General features: G+C 43.7%; 1 protein-coding gene across 1 annotated transcript in view; it reads right to left on the bottom strand.

Moving 5' to 3' along the window:
- CACNA2D4 (calcium voltage-gated channel auxiliary subunit alpha2delta 4) overlaps positions 1-15,335 on the bottom strand; it is a 135,946-nt gene that overhangs the window by 95,519 nt on the left and 25,092 nt on the right. The window contains exons 11-16 of the mRNA XM_051641026.1: positions 9,285-9,398; positions 8,114-8,192; positions 5,928-6,061; positions 2,890-2,967; positions 1,541-1,621; positions 664-738 (exon numbers count right to left, since the gene is read on the bottom strand). Coding sequence (XP_051496986.1) covers positions 664-738; positions 1,541-1,621; positions 2,890-2,967; positions 5,928-6,061; positions 8,114-8,192; positions 9,285-9,398 — 561 coding nt within the window. The remainder of the gene's footprint in view (positions 1-663; positions 739-1,540; positions 1,622-2,889; positions 2,968-5,927; positions 6,062-8,113; positions 8,193-9,284; positions 9,399-15,335) is intronic.

Below are 15,335 nucleotides of genomic sequence, written 5' to 3'. Positions count from 1 at the left end.
GCCTGTACCGCAGTCACGTTAATAGCTGTGCATAAGTAGATTTGTGCTGACAGGCATGTGTATGAAATGGAAACCCATTGCATGCCTTGGGTAGCAAGGCCAGCTGTGTGTTTGCAGAGAGACTGTGGTCTGGAACGCCAGGTAGCACCACGAGGGAGAAACGTTGTGCTGGTGTCCACTCTCTCAAGTCTCAGAAGATATTTGTAGCCTACCAGTCTCTAAGTTGTCTCTGATGTAGCATGTTTGTGGTACTGGACCCTGCTGGCCTCAGATTTCCAAAATGTCCAACACTACAGCTGCTGGGTAGCTATTACCAGGGTGATACTTGTGCTGAATCTTCTTGTAGAAGATATGCCCTAGCAAAGAGAATTGTTTCTTCAGCCCAGCAGTGGAACCTTGCATGGACACACACACATGTACCCCCACAGTACAGCAACTGCACTCTTAAGGCAGAACAGACAGGCAAGGTACCTTTACTCTTCATGTATGCATGTATATATCTATGCATATGGAATTGATTTCTCCAGTCCTTGTGCTCCTGGGTGCCTATATATCAGAGCCTGGTAGCCTTCATAGCTCAATAAAATACAAGAAATCAGTAGCATCCCTGAAAACCGCTGTTTCCAAGTAAGCAAAGGTTCACAAATTCACAGCTATACATACCAAAGGACGGAGGTCTGGGTGTGAAAGGATGTAGCCATTGTTGGTGTTCAGAAAGGCGTATCCATGGACACCCAGCTGGAGAAAGAGGCATCACAATAATTACTACTTTAGCTAGAAACACTGCTGTGTAATGGGTTCCACTGTTACCCTGGCACCACCAATATTCAGAAATATTTTCCTTTTAAAGGAGTTGACTAGCAGAAAATAGGGTCCATCCCAAACTATTTATCTCTGGGTTTCTGTTCACTCTGTCTGAGCAGGCTGGCTATGCATGGATGCACAAAAGAATGGACAAGTAGCTGATTTGTGTACAGTCAGAAAAAGATTCCATCCTAGAGAGTGATTGTCCTCATGGACAATTACCACCCAGAGGCAGAATAAGCTCTCCACAGCAGGCACAACAGAGTTGCACATAAAATGGGCAACAATGAAGAATGTCATAAATGGTACAGGAACAGCAGGTTTTCTGCTACAAGTATTGACAAGTAAGCCTGGTTTAATTTTTTTGCTAGCTGGTGTGGCAGCTTTTGTCCACTGGGAACTGGATATAAAACACATTCTTCTGAGACAGGCTGTCAGATCCATATAATCTCTGAGGGATCTAGGTTGGTGACAGTCAAGATGCAAAGGCTCCATGACCTGTTGCCAATCTACTGGATCATCTAGTCCTTGTGTTTCTGAAGCAGCCTAAGAGCTTCTAGCGGTGAATTATTTCCCTTGTGCTATAGAGAAACCACACATGACCACATCCAACATCTCTTGCTTTATGCTCAGAGTGCTTCCTACAGACAGAAGAATGATTTTTCAGTCACACCCATGGAAGAATGACTAGTGACTTTGCTGTCCAAAGTAACAAACTGCATTATCTCAGTCTTACCTTATACCGTGGTGCAAGTTTTAGCAACTCCCTCAGTGGTACATCAGAGCCCACCACACCCAGAAGAATGCCATGAGATCGCTTAAAAACAAAGGAGAATCCATTTTCAGAAGAAAAAATGGGTAGCTCTCTACCAAAATACATATTATTGCCTTCCTACCAGTCTCTCACATATCCTCTTCTCTAGGCTTGTGTGCAGATGTTAATTCAAAACCAACTAACATACCTCCAAAAGTCTAAAGGGGTTACTTCAGCATTTATGGAGAAGAGTATTTCTACCCAATACTAGTCAATATTTTTTACTATGATTCAGAAGTAACACAAAATCACTGAAATCAAATTTGAGGGCAAAAACTTGCATTCATTATGTATAAATAACAGTAAGGACAAGGCAATAACGCAAAACAACATGGATTGGTTGATAACTTAGCCCAAATAAACCAAACACAAAATTGTTAACCTAGGAAAAGGGACTGCAGGAATTCCCCTGAAATGGGAAACTAGTTGTTTAGTAAACACTGGGGAGCATGAAGGAAAAATGACACACAGGCTCCCACTGCAGTGCTGTGCTAATACGGGTTAAAACCAGCCTCAGGTGGAGAAGGCAGACAATTCTTCATGCAACCTTGAGGAAGAGTTTGTGTCTTGTACAGCAATGGCAAGGTACAATCTCCCATTGTAAAAGGGTCCTGAGGAGCTAGAAATGGTATGGAAAATTGTTTAAAGGGTTTCAAAACCCAGAGGAAATGCCCTTATCAATGACACCCAAATTGTTAAGCTTTTTCTCTAATCAAAATACAGTGAGGTATTACTTTATTGTGGTGTAGAAGATGCCTTCCAGGAGAAAATACCAAATAGTACTGGCTTTCTAATCTAGCTGAGCAGAGAAAGCCATTATGACAGGAAGGTGAGGCCTGAAAAAGTGAAAGTGGGATTTAGACACAATTTTTTAACACAAAGAGAGCTCAGGGCTGGATGCCTTTCTTAAATTACATTTTTGCCAAACACAGGTTATTGGGCTCACAAAGGACTGTCTACGTGAACTGCGAAGGTCTGCAGTAAAACACACATACTAGACAAGGTAAAGATCTCTTCAAGCTTGAAAAGTTATGAGTTTGGGAATTAGTCTCAGTTTGAAAATGGAAGGGACAAAACAGGGAGAAGTGTCATGTTTAATGGGTATTTTTAAGAAATAGCATTCAGAGAAAATGACAGATTATCATTTTGACAGATTAATTATCAGCTGCATATCCTGCCACAGGTGTTCTTTGAGAGACCCATTGGCTTTAAAACCCCACAAAGGTCTGCTACACCATTTCACCTCTGCTGGCGGGAAGGAGAGCACTCACCGTCTCGTTCTTTTTGCTGAAGACTGGCATAGCCACTGTTGTCATGAGCAACAGACTTTGAGCCTGAGATGAGAAGAGCTGCCACAGAACGAGCCATGTGTTAGCAAATGCCATACCACAGGTTACCCACAAGAAAGGCACTGGAATTCCCAAGGACCCCAGATGCTGATTGCAATTAGCCACCTCCTTGCCTCCCACATCCCTCTAAAAACAGATGGCAGCACTTTTCAATACTCTCTATCCGAGAGGATTGTGGGATGGATGCTTGCTCGTGTGGGGTGATGAGGATGGGATGAAAGCCAGTGACATGTGTTGAAGCAGGAGAAATTAAAGAGCTGTTTTAATGAGGAGACAGGAACCCGTAGAAGTGGTGGCACAATTTATAACCACCACGCACTGGGAGTGTAGACATGAGCACTTACACAACAGGTGTAAAAACCACCAACACAAGGAGCACAGAATAGAGAAAGGCAACACAAATAAAAGCAAAATCACAAGATATCATCTATATTGCAAACACATGAATACCACAAATGACAAACACCACAGGCAAATATTTAAAAGGCACAAATACACACGGAGCCTGCTTATATATACTTGTTACTGAAGAGTCTAAGCTTACGAAAAACAGAGACAAAATCATGATCCAGACAGATGATACAACATGATGAGCTATCTCTACAGAGGATACAGGACATGCACATGTACTGAGCTAACAGATGATCCCAGTACTGCAAAAGACAGATGCTCTAAAAACACACATGAAAGGAGGTAAAACAGAGAAGACGTGCAAAGGAGTCTTCCAGACATGCCTAGCTAGCAAAAGGACTTTAATGCCAGTAGCATCCCCCTTCCATCTCTCATTTTGTCAAGTAAGTAGCAAGCCAAGAAGTGACCTCCTGTCTCTGTTAACTATACATGCTGGGAGCCGCAAAGGAGCCAGTCAATAATCTAGACAATAGTTTGATGTAGATTTGAGCCTGGTATCTTGGGTTACTGGTCTGGATGATGCTTTGTGGAAACTTTCCATTCACAGCAATCCTCATACTAACACACAGCAAGTAAACTTCTCTGGCACTTACTGGGCATATGGAATTATAGATCCACTGAACTAAGCTACTGCACAACACAGACACCCCAATCTACTCTGAACCAACAGCACAGCACAGCTCTCCAGTACATCCAATGTTTCCTCTCCTTTTCTTGCCAGTGTAAGAAGGCTCCTCCAGTGCTGCAGCCCCAATGCCTCCCCCCTCCAGATGTACAGGCCAGCTGTGGCTGTGAGTGCTGGCACTGATCCACCAACTGGCACAACAAAACACAGGGGTGCAATTACCTCCTCAGATTGTGGCAGCTAGTGAGAGACACAGATGAACAAATGAATGAATACATGAATGGAGGAATGAATCAAAGATGGGAAAGGTTGGGGTGGAGGAAGAGAATGGCAAGCCAAGAGGCAAGAAAAGAAATGCAGTAAAAAAGGTGCAGCAAACAAATCCCTGTGGTTGCTTTGGGAAGTGTGACACCATACACCAGTGCCAAGAGTGGCATTCCTGCTAATAGAATAAATGTGCTGGGTACTTAGTAGCATTTAGGGAGGTTTTGCTTAGCATACTCAAGTACGATATCCCCAGCTCTCACTTGGCACAGCTCCTGCAGCAAAAGACATCCCCATGTCACTACAGAGCTAGTGTGCCATGACTGCAGCCTCAGTGGTCAGCCACAGCACAGATGTGGGGATGGTCCCTTCCCACAGGAGTCTTCCAAGCATGATGGCTGTGCACCATGATGGTGCAAGTATTTCTTTTGTGGGGTTTGTGTGGTTTGACTCAGCATAGCATCAACAACGACCACGTGTGACTTGGCCTTCCACATTCCCTGCTACAAAGGTAAGCTTAGTACCCCCAGTTCTACTGCAGCTCAGAGTTCAGGTTTCTCACTGTGAACCTTAAACCCCAAAACTATGGGTTCTCCCCAGGCTTGTGGCAGACACCCTAAAACTATAGCTAGTCAGACAAGAGCCCATAACTTGAGTCTCACAGTGGGACTCTGTACAGGTTCTAGATTTTTTTCCCCTCAGATAGTATAAACAGTCCTGAGGCCTCAGGTTATTTTTTCTGGAAGAGGGAAATCTCATTTCTGGTCAGCTCTAGCTGTCACATTTGTGCAGATACTGCTCTGGAGTGAAGAGTCCAGTGTAAGAAAAAAACCCAACCTTGTCTCCCTGAATGTACAGAGAGCCCCAAAAGAAGAACTGTAAATTTCTTTTTCTGCCATATAAAAAGGGATGGAGGCAGAGATTGAGGAATGTCTTCTATTTGGTGAAGTGCAGGAGAAGGTTCCTTCAGTGGTGCTCTACTTTTTTGTCCTTGCCTTCACTCCTTCAAATTCCAAAGCTGCCTTGGCAACACAACACCGTAATAGCACCTGTGTGTTGTCCAAATGTCTCAAGTCTTCCTGTAGGGCAGGCCAGAGGCTGAGCACATGGCTGCTGTGGTGATGTTAGGTCCTGCTAGCTCAAGGTACGAAGCGTGGACCTGCTTTCCAAACTGAGATCTGAATCTTTGAGTGTAGAGCAGTATGCAGTTGGCTACTGGGCTGGAGGAAATAAATCTCTGTGACCTGTAACCTGAGCTGTAGATAATCTTTCCTACGTATAATCCTTTAGAAGGTAACCTGCTTTTACAGAAGCACTCCTTAAATCATCTGTGCCTGTGTGATTAGTCCTGGGCTCCTGGTCACTGCAGATTCAGACCTGAGTCTGCATACATATCACAACCCCAGGAGCTGGCAGGAAACAAATACTGTCTGTCTTAGCAGAGCCAGAGACCAGTAGTTTCTATCCATCAACCATCTCCTGGTTTTACATAAATTTCAGGACTTTACTTGGATTTTGATACACATGAGATATTTAGATGGGAAACTGGGACAAGTTATATATATGCCTAGCATGCTAGCTGGGTGTCTAACACCTTGGCCAGTTTGGCCTATAGGCCCTTCTGTTCGCTGACTAGAGGCTTGTGGTGGTAGGTCCTTACCGCACTGTCCATGTAGGCTTCAGTCCAAATGATGTCATGGTCGTGGTTGATGACCATGGGACGGCTGAGCACGTGCAGGTACTCCATCACGTTCTCCTGGACGTCCGCCAGCGTGGAGATCTGAGTGTAGTAGCCTTCATGGAGAAACAGAGGTGTGAGTCACTCTGCCTACTGCATCTTCTGTCTTTCTGAAGAAGTGGCTGTGTAAAGCTAGAAAACTAGATGTCAAGGACTGTATCTACCCAGATGGTTTATCTGCTCTTTACAAAATACCTTTGCATGTCCTGTATCCACAAATTCCTGTGGACACCCGTTGCTGTGGAAATCTAGAGTTTCAAAGCACTGTTCTTTTCAAAACATGGGACCAGTTCTTAAGACCAGAGTCTTAATATAACCAGAATCATGCCAAGCAGATGTAAAATGTTGCTTTGGGTCTTAGGCAAAACAGTCCACTAATCAGGCTGCCTTTGCTTCTGAAGGCCAAACACATGCAAACAAAGTATTCCACCAGGCTACCCATTTACTCTGCCCAGTGTTATATTAATCCCAAACTTCCAGCTTCTCTTCCAGATTTTTTCCAGCACTCTACTCTTCAGTTTGCCTAGCTTTACATCTAAGGATGGCAACTACTTCCATCTGTCCACTGGAAGCAGAATGTGAAAGTGCAAGTTACCTGTTTCCAAAGCTTTATCCCTGCAGATGGACCCATAACACTCTAACATTACTACAAGGAGTACAGGGGAAGAATGTTTTCAAGTTATCAAAAGGTTCTCAAAACTAGCTGCTTAAGTGGTTATAAATGCTTACACAATGTAATGTTATGAGGACTCTTGTGCTGCTTCTCACCACATGGAACTGATTGGTTGTCCTTGGTATAGGACAGTTTGTCAGATAAATGGGAAACTTTTTTTGTCACTAGGAAAACACTGCCATTTGAAAGGGCTTTTGATCTAATAAGCTGTGGTGTGGAGACAGATTTAGTGTGCTTGAAAACAAGGACTAAAAGAACTAGACAATGTGCTGAAACAGAAGAACACAATCAGTGAGCCTTCTGCAGAGCTCAAGTCTGGTAAGTGAGAACTCAAGCGCAAAGAGCATATTTTTGCTCTCTGTTTTGTTGTTCAGGAGAATCTATTCTCACATTTTTTGGTGAACCAGCAACACCGTGAATTCCCTGACACTAATCTTATGGCTGAATATGCAATCTGAAATCCAGGTTTTTGTTTCATCTAACAAAGAGCTAAAAATGTTGTGTGTGATTCACAGTGCTAATTAGATGAACATTTTGATCCTTGGACACCCCCAGCTCACAGACATTCTGCAAGCCAGCAACTCTTGTCTGTCAATTATTTTCAGTAGCAAATGCACCCATGTATTTAATCATTTGCTGGAGCCACTGCTCAGACAGGGAGAGTTGATATTCCTGGCTAGTCAGCCACCAGCTTCAGCCTTCCCTTCCTCTCCCTGTTTGAGCAGGATACTGCTGTAGCAGGCATTGCTGACTGTCTCCAGGCTCACTGAGGCCAAGTCATGCCCGAATAGGGAAGAATTTTTTTTCCCCTCTCTTTCTTCACCCTTACAGATCCTGATAGGGCTAACTGGACTTTTTAGCAGGCCCCAAATGCACCGAGGTGACTCACCTACTCTGAATTGATTTTTCCATTCATACCATCTCATGCCAGCTAGAGAGAATATTGGTTTTGGGGTGGGATTAACAAGCTATTCTGGTACCTGAGTGAAACCACTTGCACATGAAGAATTTGGCCAGGACAGAGGGCTTAACCTGCAGACCTTGTGAAAAATGCTGTAAAAGCTTTAAAGAAGGGATGTTTGCTTTACCTCCCAGCCAAAAGATGTCAGGCTTTCTGACAGTTTTAGACAGATTGTCAAACCCAGGAACTGGGACACAATAAGCACAGGGACTTAGGTGGACTGCAGCCAGCATGAATCTCGGTCATAGTGTCCCTTGGCACCATGACAGGAAAATGTGGTGGCTCAGCACAGAGGACTTGTGTTAGTTGGACACAGTCACACTTCATGTGGACTTTTTCCTTAGGTTGTCTTCCAATCAAGGGCTCATGGGCCCCAGCTGTAGTGAGGAAGCCTTTGAGGGGTCCTGGGCCCTGTGGCTGCAGTCCACATCTGACCTGCATGGTGGGGATTGGGGAACCATTGCCATACAGCACCTTTGTTGTTGCAGGCAATCCATTTCACATTGGGGGCAAAAGTGACCTCCCGTCCAATGAGGTAAGTGAAAACCCGGACCTGGGAACACAAAGACAAAGACAGAAGAATTAGGCTGTAATGTGCTACCAAATCCAAATGGCCAAGGTCTGGCATCCTGCTCTAGAGCGGTATGAATGCCCGTTTGTGGTGCAGAGCAGTAGTTCTGCTTTCACACACAGGCAGAAACCTCTTGGGCCATTTGTTTTGCATTTTGTAGGCAGGAAGTCCATCTCCAATTACAGTAAGCTCAGAAAGCCAAGTAGCATCTGGGATCATCTGAATAACAAGGCAGAAGTGCAAATTCTGTTTGATTTTATGATAGCATCTCTGCCAAGCACTCAGCAACCACATGCAGAGACGTTTATAGCTCACAGGAATCCTTCACCCTGGGGAACAGCTGGCTGCATGAATCATTTAGGGAAAGCTTCACCATTTCTCTTGTGTTTGACCAACAACAAAAGAGCCAGTCCTGAAATAAACTGCTTTAAGAGCCCCCATGCTCTGGCCTCTCAGTAGGCTGCTTCTCTCCCTTTGTGCATTGCTACTAGCTAGGACGAGGTAAACAAATAAATCAGGAGGGTTTAGGGTGAGCCTGGTCTATTCCACTTTCACAATCTGCTCTTGCTAGTACAAGCCTGTAATCATAGATCTCAAAGTAAACAGGGCTGGAAGGCACCTTGAGAGGTTGTCTCAGCCATTCCCCTGTCCACCATAATAACTGGTAATAGCCAAATATTTTCCCAAGCAGGACCACTTATAAATAGTCCTGGACAGGGACTAAAATTCTTTACAGAAGTGGGTTTTTAAAAAATTTAAAATATTCAGCTCCGTCTTTATCATCTTATCAGGAGACCATTTTGATTGACCACATCTTTGGAATACTAAGTCTATGGGGAAAAAAGGAATCTTCACTGACCTAGAGATACCCATCTGTGATCCTACCACCTCTAAAATCACAGCAGCAGGCTCCTGCCTGGCTGTGTTGGTTTGTGTTTACAGCTGGATGCACATTGGTATTGGAGGATGCGAATGCTCCACTCTGCCCATCATTCTGGCTCATGCTGTTCTATTCCCACCATAGCAGGATAGCACCTTGCCTTGCCCTTTCTACTTATCACTTCCCAGACAAACCTTCCGATCTGGCCAGTTGTATTTTTCAAACACAGATTCATAATCCTCCAGTGCTCCGTCTGTGATCAGCATGATAGCTTGGTTACACAAGCCTCCTTGACCAGCTTCTCTGAACTACAAACAGAGAGGAAGAGCATTAGTTAGCACAGGCTGTTTCTGTATAAGCACAGCGTGTTTATTGATGAAGGGCCAGATCCTGACTTCCTCTTGCAAATCTCACACTGTGCTCAGAAGGAGCTCTGCTTAAATAAGGACTGTTTGTATGCTGCCTGTAATTTTCTTTCATTTATACAGCCCTTCCTAGCACATGTGGACACAGAAGGCTTTATAGAATAAAATAATAAGGAGAAAATCAGCGCTGTGGAGGAAGGGTGCAATTCCCTGCTGCCTCACGTCTTGTACAGTCACATTTGTTCATGCAAAATGACTATAGACTGACCATAAACACAGCAATTCTGATTTGAACAGCAGTAACTGTCACTTTTTATGGCAGAAAATGTGAGAGGAAGGGGAAATCAGACTCATTATTTCAGGCTAAATCCATCCATCTGCAAAACAAATAGCAGAGAAAGGCAGGAGAACATGAAAAGAGAAAGCGGCTGCCATCAGAGCTGAAAGACATTATGAATGTGCCAGCACGAAAGGCCATACACTGTGATGGCAGAGGACCTGTTATCTGTGCAGAAGTGATATTTAAGGTAGAGTGGAAGCATGCTGGGACTGTGGTACAAACACTGGTGTGCTCCCAGGGACATGTGGAGATATGCTGAACAGGTGTGCTCTTACAGGCAAGCCAGGCCCTGCTCATTCAGCCAGGAAGACCAACCTTTGAAAGCTGCTTATCTGGTGATCCTGCATGCAGAGCCATTTGCCTCTCGTGCCCTTAGGTACCCCAGCTCTAGAGAACCAAGAGCCTTACGCAACATCATCTCAGGTGTTGAATTAGCAGTCACCAGAGGAGGTAGCAGAGGACATCAGGGCACAAAAATGAGCAGCTACTTTGCTATGGCTCCTAGCTCAGCGTCAGTGTGCACTTTTCCTGGCACAGCATCTCATCACTTCTACTCTCTGAGCAAGGAAAAGTCTAATTGACAAAGCAGGATACAGAAAGCAGTGTGGAGTTAAAATATATATGGAAAAGGAGAGATATGACAGGCCTGCACAAGAGATTAATGAGAGGCAACAGCATGTGATGGAGATCAGACTGGAGACTAATGGAAGGGTGACTAAGGTTATATCAAATGCAGTAGCAATTTTAAGCTGGAGAGGGCAGTTATATCTTATCAAGGAGGAAAAAGGCATCCGACTGGCAAGACTAATTGCATAAAATAAAAGCATGCACTGGATGGGAGAACAAGAGCACAGGGTGTGAACGGGGGCTTTTTTATATTTTTGGGTTCAATATACAAGTCCCTTCTGGTTTAGCAATGCTATGTTAGGACAGAAGGCAAGTGTCTTTACCAACATGGGTGGTACTGTGGTTCCACTGCAGATTAATGTAATGACCATGGATACCTGGAAACCAACTCCAAGTCCAGATTCCTCCAGTCATTTCACCACTACTACAATTACCTTTGTGATTGTCCCTTATTATGAAATTACCAGGTTCAGGGCTAATATCCCCATAGTATCATCTTACACCACCATTTGTGTTGCCAATCCTGCCTCCTTCAATGTTGCTCCTAAAATCACTGAAGTACCTGTTACTCTAGTGCGGTAAGCACGGATTCAACAGCTTCTAAATGATCAAACATATGAACCCATTTCTCCCTGCTTCATGGTAATCTCATTGATTGTATCACTGACCAGAATCAGTACAGATGATCAGGAAAGAGAAGGGTGGTGTAATAGGGTCATTTCTAACTAGCTGCTCCCAGGCAGTGCATCCATGTGAGTTACTGAATCAGGATGAGGTAGTTGGGTATGCTCCTCCTCTTTCATACCACTAGAGCAGCACATTCAGAGAGGTGACAAAGACCTCTGCTGCTGTGGTCATGCCAACCCAGCAGTGGGAATCTCCTGTGACTTTCTCTACAGAGGCCCCAGGGCCTGACATTTCAAGTGGTCCAAAAAGCTTCTTGTATCACAGACAAAAACCTATCAGTGCCATCTACAAAGTAATTACAGGCCCAGGAAGGGTCAAAGCACACATGCCCTCTGTTCAGCAGGGAAACTCAAGGCAAAGGCTAAGGTTGCACACTGTGAACGAGCACAGGATGCTCTCAGGTGCAAATGAAAGAGGAAAATCCTCTCATGGGATTCTGCTGCAGATCAGCAGGTAGGAAAAGACAAGGAGTATCAACTGAGCTATTCCTAGGACAGGGATCAGTGGTGAGCACATGAGGAGTGAAAATAGCTGGTGTGAGCATCCACTGGGGAGGCACAGGGTTATGATGGTGTGCGAGATGCTATCAGAATGAGGTTCAGATAACAAATATATGAACCTTGTAATTATGAAAGCAGCTTACTCCAGACTGTTGCAATCCACAACATGTTTTGTTTAGAAGATTATTAAATTAACACTTAATTAAGGTCATCCACCATTTCATCAAACTACTTAAGACATCTTTTCATATAGCTCACTTCAGACCTCATAATACTGAGAAATCAGATGCTGTATCAGAACTAGCAATCTCCTAATTACAGGAGTAGATTATATTTTCAACAGGGAAAATGAGATCATCAGTGTAATAGAAATAGAGATTAAAAAGACACATTTAGAAAACAAATGAACAAGAGGTAATCCCTGATGTTTAGGTCCTTTTGTGGCTGGCTGCAGCTGTAGCAAGTGATCTGACAGCATTCACATCGAGCTCTGAGTGTAATTCCCTGCTCTGACTGAAGTCTCAGAAGCGTGAAAGAAGGGGAGATGAGGAACAAGGTATTCTCCTGTGTAACTTTGGTCACATTGCCAGGAGTAACAGGCAAAATCTAATTAAATCAGGGTCATAGTCTCTTGTACTCCCTTGTTTGTTATGACATTTACTTTGCAGTTACAGCCTGGCGCAGAGTTACTATTGAAGCAATAGGAACATCAGCATAGCCCAGGGATGTGCGGGCACATGTGCTGGTTGTATACACACCTGCCCAGATGACTGAGCAGCCCCTCTCCCTCTTCTCCTGCTCTATTCTTATGCAGACCTGTCCCCCAGAGAAGCCTACAGAATTACTGAAAATTCCAATGTAGGGGGAAGTGTCTCATATAGAAAATCAGCAGTAGAAAAGGAAACAGAAAACTGGTGAAGACAAAACGAGAGATGGCATTAAGTAAAATAGCATAAAATGGCAAACAGCAAATCCTGAGCTTTACAAATCCTGACAATTATGCTGCAGAATCCAGGTCCATAAAAATGTAAGCGAAATCAAGAAGTTTTCAGATAAGAAGGAAGAAAGGGAGTAAAAAGTATGTTGCCAGATGATAAAAAACAGAGGAAAATGGTGAGGCAGAAATGCTTCATAGCCTCTATACTTCATCATCAAAAGGACAATATTGTAATTGTGATAAGAAACAAAGAATGAGCGAATTACAAGCATGGTCACAAAGTGGTAGGGTTAAATAAAAAATTAATTGAAAGTATTCTAATAATCTCTGTGTAGCAGGAAGAGAAAGATTTGTAGAAGCTGTTTCTAGACTTCTTGTCTCAATGGGCTGAGACATGACTGGGACCGTATGAGATCCTAAAGGATGAAGAAGGAATCAGCAGAAAATGTACTACAAGAAGGGAAGAGACTAGGTGGATAAATTGTCCTTAAGCATTAGCACGTTGCTAGAAAAACTATTAACACGGTCCTCTTGTAATGTGTGAATGAAATGCTTCCCCACAGAAGTGGAGCACAAGGGATCACAAGCTCCTTTGATCACTTACATCAGCAGGCTGGTTAATTCTTTTTATGACACCAGTTTGCTCAAGTTATGCAGAATTTTATGTCTCACTGAAATCTAGATTGCTGCCAATTTCACCATTTTTCACCTATAGCCATTTTGAAGTGATTTATAATTAGCCTCAAAATGTATGTAAGTTCTGATTTCAGCTGCAAGTCAAGGTACCATTAAAACAGCTTGGTGTTAAGAGAAGGCATCATTCCAAGGTGGCCTCAGAGATCAGAACCTGGGGTATCTTTTCCTCCACAAGGTCAGAGAAGTACCAGCTTTCAAAATACTCTGAGTGGATCCTGAGAGAAGAGAACCCGCAGGAGTCACAGATTTTGTGCTATCTAATCCTAGAAGATTCGTATCTAGCAAATAAATAAATATATATGACTCTCTTGGGATTAGGTGTGTGTGTTTTCATATGTATTTATGTACAAATATCTACTTGGCATATAAAAAATATAAGTAACTTTCCAATTGATGTACCTTGGAAAGAAGAGTTGGAGGCTCAATACCAAACAGGAGGCTGAGTACTGGCTGGAGAGGAATACCAAAGAGGCAGATCAGCTGGATAGGAATTCACAATGTGTCTGAAGGAAGATAACTGTTGGTTTATGTTGTGTTAAGAAGACTATGTTGTGTAAAACAAGGAAAGTAATTATTCTGCTCTGCTTAGCACTTGATACCTCTCAGCTGCAGCACTTACATACTGTAGGAGCCTGGTGTTGCAGGGAAGGCAGATAGCCTGCAAGCAGCCCAAACAAAGGGATATGAATCCTACAAGAAAATGGTGAGAGGACAAGATGTGCCAAGCTTGTTGAAGCAAAGAAGAGAAGGTAGCAGTGTGATAGACTTGATAAACGAGAAAGGAGTTCAAAGGATAGCGGTTGATGCCCAAGAATTTTTCAGGCATTTTGTATGCTTTAAGGACCATGGTTTCCCTGGGATGCATTTTTTTTTAATTGAAACCACTCGGTGCGTGGCTAAATTGAAAAAGAGATTTTAAGTCATTTATTGTGCATGGCAGAGAGAGGCAGGAGAGGCTCTGGCTAACTGTTCTCTTGAAGCTGGTCTGCAAATTGCATCACAGATTAAAATATGCCCTGCCTACCTCCAGAACATAATGAAGGAAAACAAAGACAGTGAGAGATCATGCTCCTCTTCAACCCCTCTCTGCTGCTCATACCTTTCTGAGTAGGTTTCTACTGGGCTATTAATTCTAAAATTGGACTGAGGAAAATTACCAGGGGAATTTTGCAGTCACTTTCATTACAGATATCATTACAGGTTGTCTCTTGTAATCAGCAAAGCCTGTTTCATCAGTGTGACGTAGCAATTTTCATTTTCATTCTTTTGTGTATGCTCCTGTGAGCAATAACAATCTATGAGGAATGGTTATTATTACAAGCTGAGAATGTGAATTTTGTCTTATAGGAAGGGGGTGGCCAGTTCCACTAAAGTTCCCCCTTCCCCTGCCTGCATGACTGCTGCAGCAGAGATTTATTTCAGGATGCACTGATGGAAACCCTTTTCCTCCCCTGTTACTGATACAGATTTAAGAAGCTCTAGGAGAAGATTTCAGAGAGTCCTTAAAGCATATCAGCACTTGCAGGTGGTGCCTTTTGCTTTAAGAAGGTTGGCTGTAGTACTTGCAGAGCCTGGGGTCCTCCAGCTGGTGATACTGAGGCACTCTCTAGGATGAGACCTTACCAATTTGGGGAAGGCTGCTGCAGGCCAACAGGCATGTTTCCACACCTGCATGCCTACATATATGCAGCCTCTGAGGCTCTTGTGTGTGCACTGAGACACAATTTCTGTCTTTTCTGAATGTTACTAGGCAGAAAGAAATCCTGGGATGAAGCTGTGAAGTGACTGACAGGAGGTCCTGCAGCCCTTTCACAGCGGGCTGTGAACAAGGCTCCCAGGTCGTGGCTTCAGTGACCTTGGGCTGAGGTCTCAGTTTGCTAAGGAGGAGGCAATCCTGGTCTATGCTACAGTGAATGACATGCTGCAAGAAATCTGGGACCAGTGTTGCTGGGAGAAGGAAACCTGTTTCACACATTCCTTTGACAACAAAGTTACTGTTTCTGAGCTCTTGTCTCCTGGACAGCAGTTCCCAAGATGAAGAGAAGCATGACACCAGCAGTTGCTGGCAGTACAGCCTCCTTTACTCATCTGCA

The sequence above is a fragment of the Apus apus genome, chromosome 1, assembly GCF_020740795.1.
Source record: "Apus apus isolate bApuApu2 chromosome 1, bApuApu2.pri.cur, whole genome shotgun sequence".
In the NCBI taxonomy this organism is placed as follows: domain Eukaryota; kingdom Metazoa; phylum Chordata; class Aves; order Apodiformes; family Apodidae; genus Apus; species Apus apus.
Note: the sequence above shows the minus strand (reverse complement) of the source record. Positions and strands in the feature narration are given on the sequence as shown.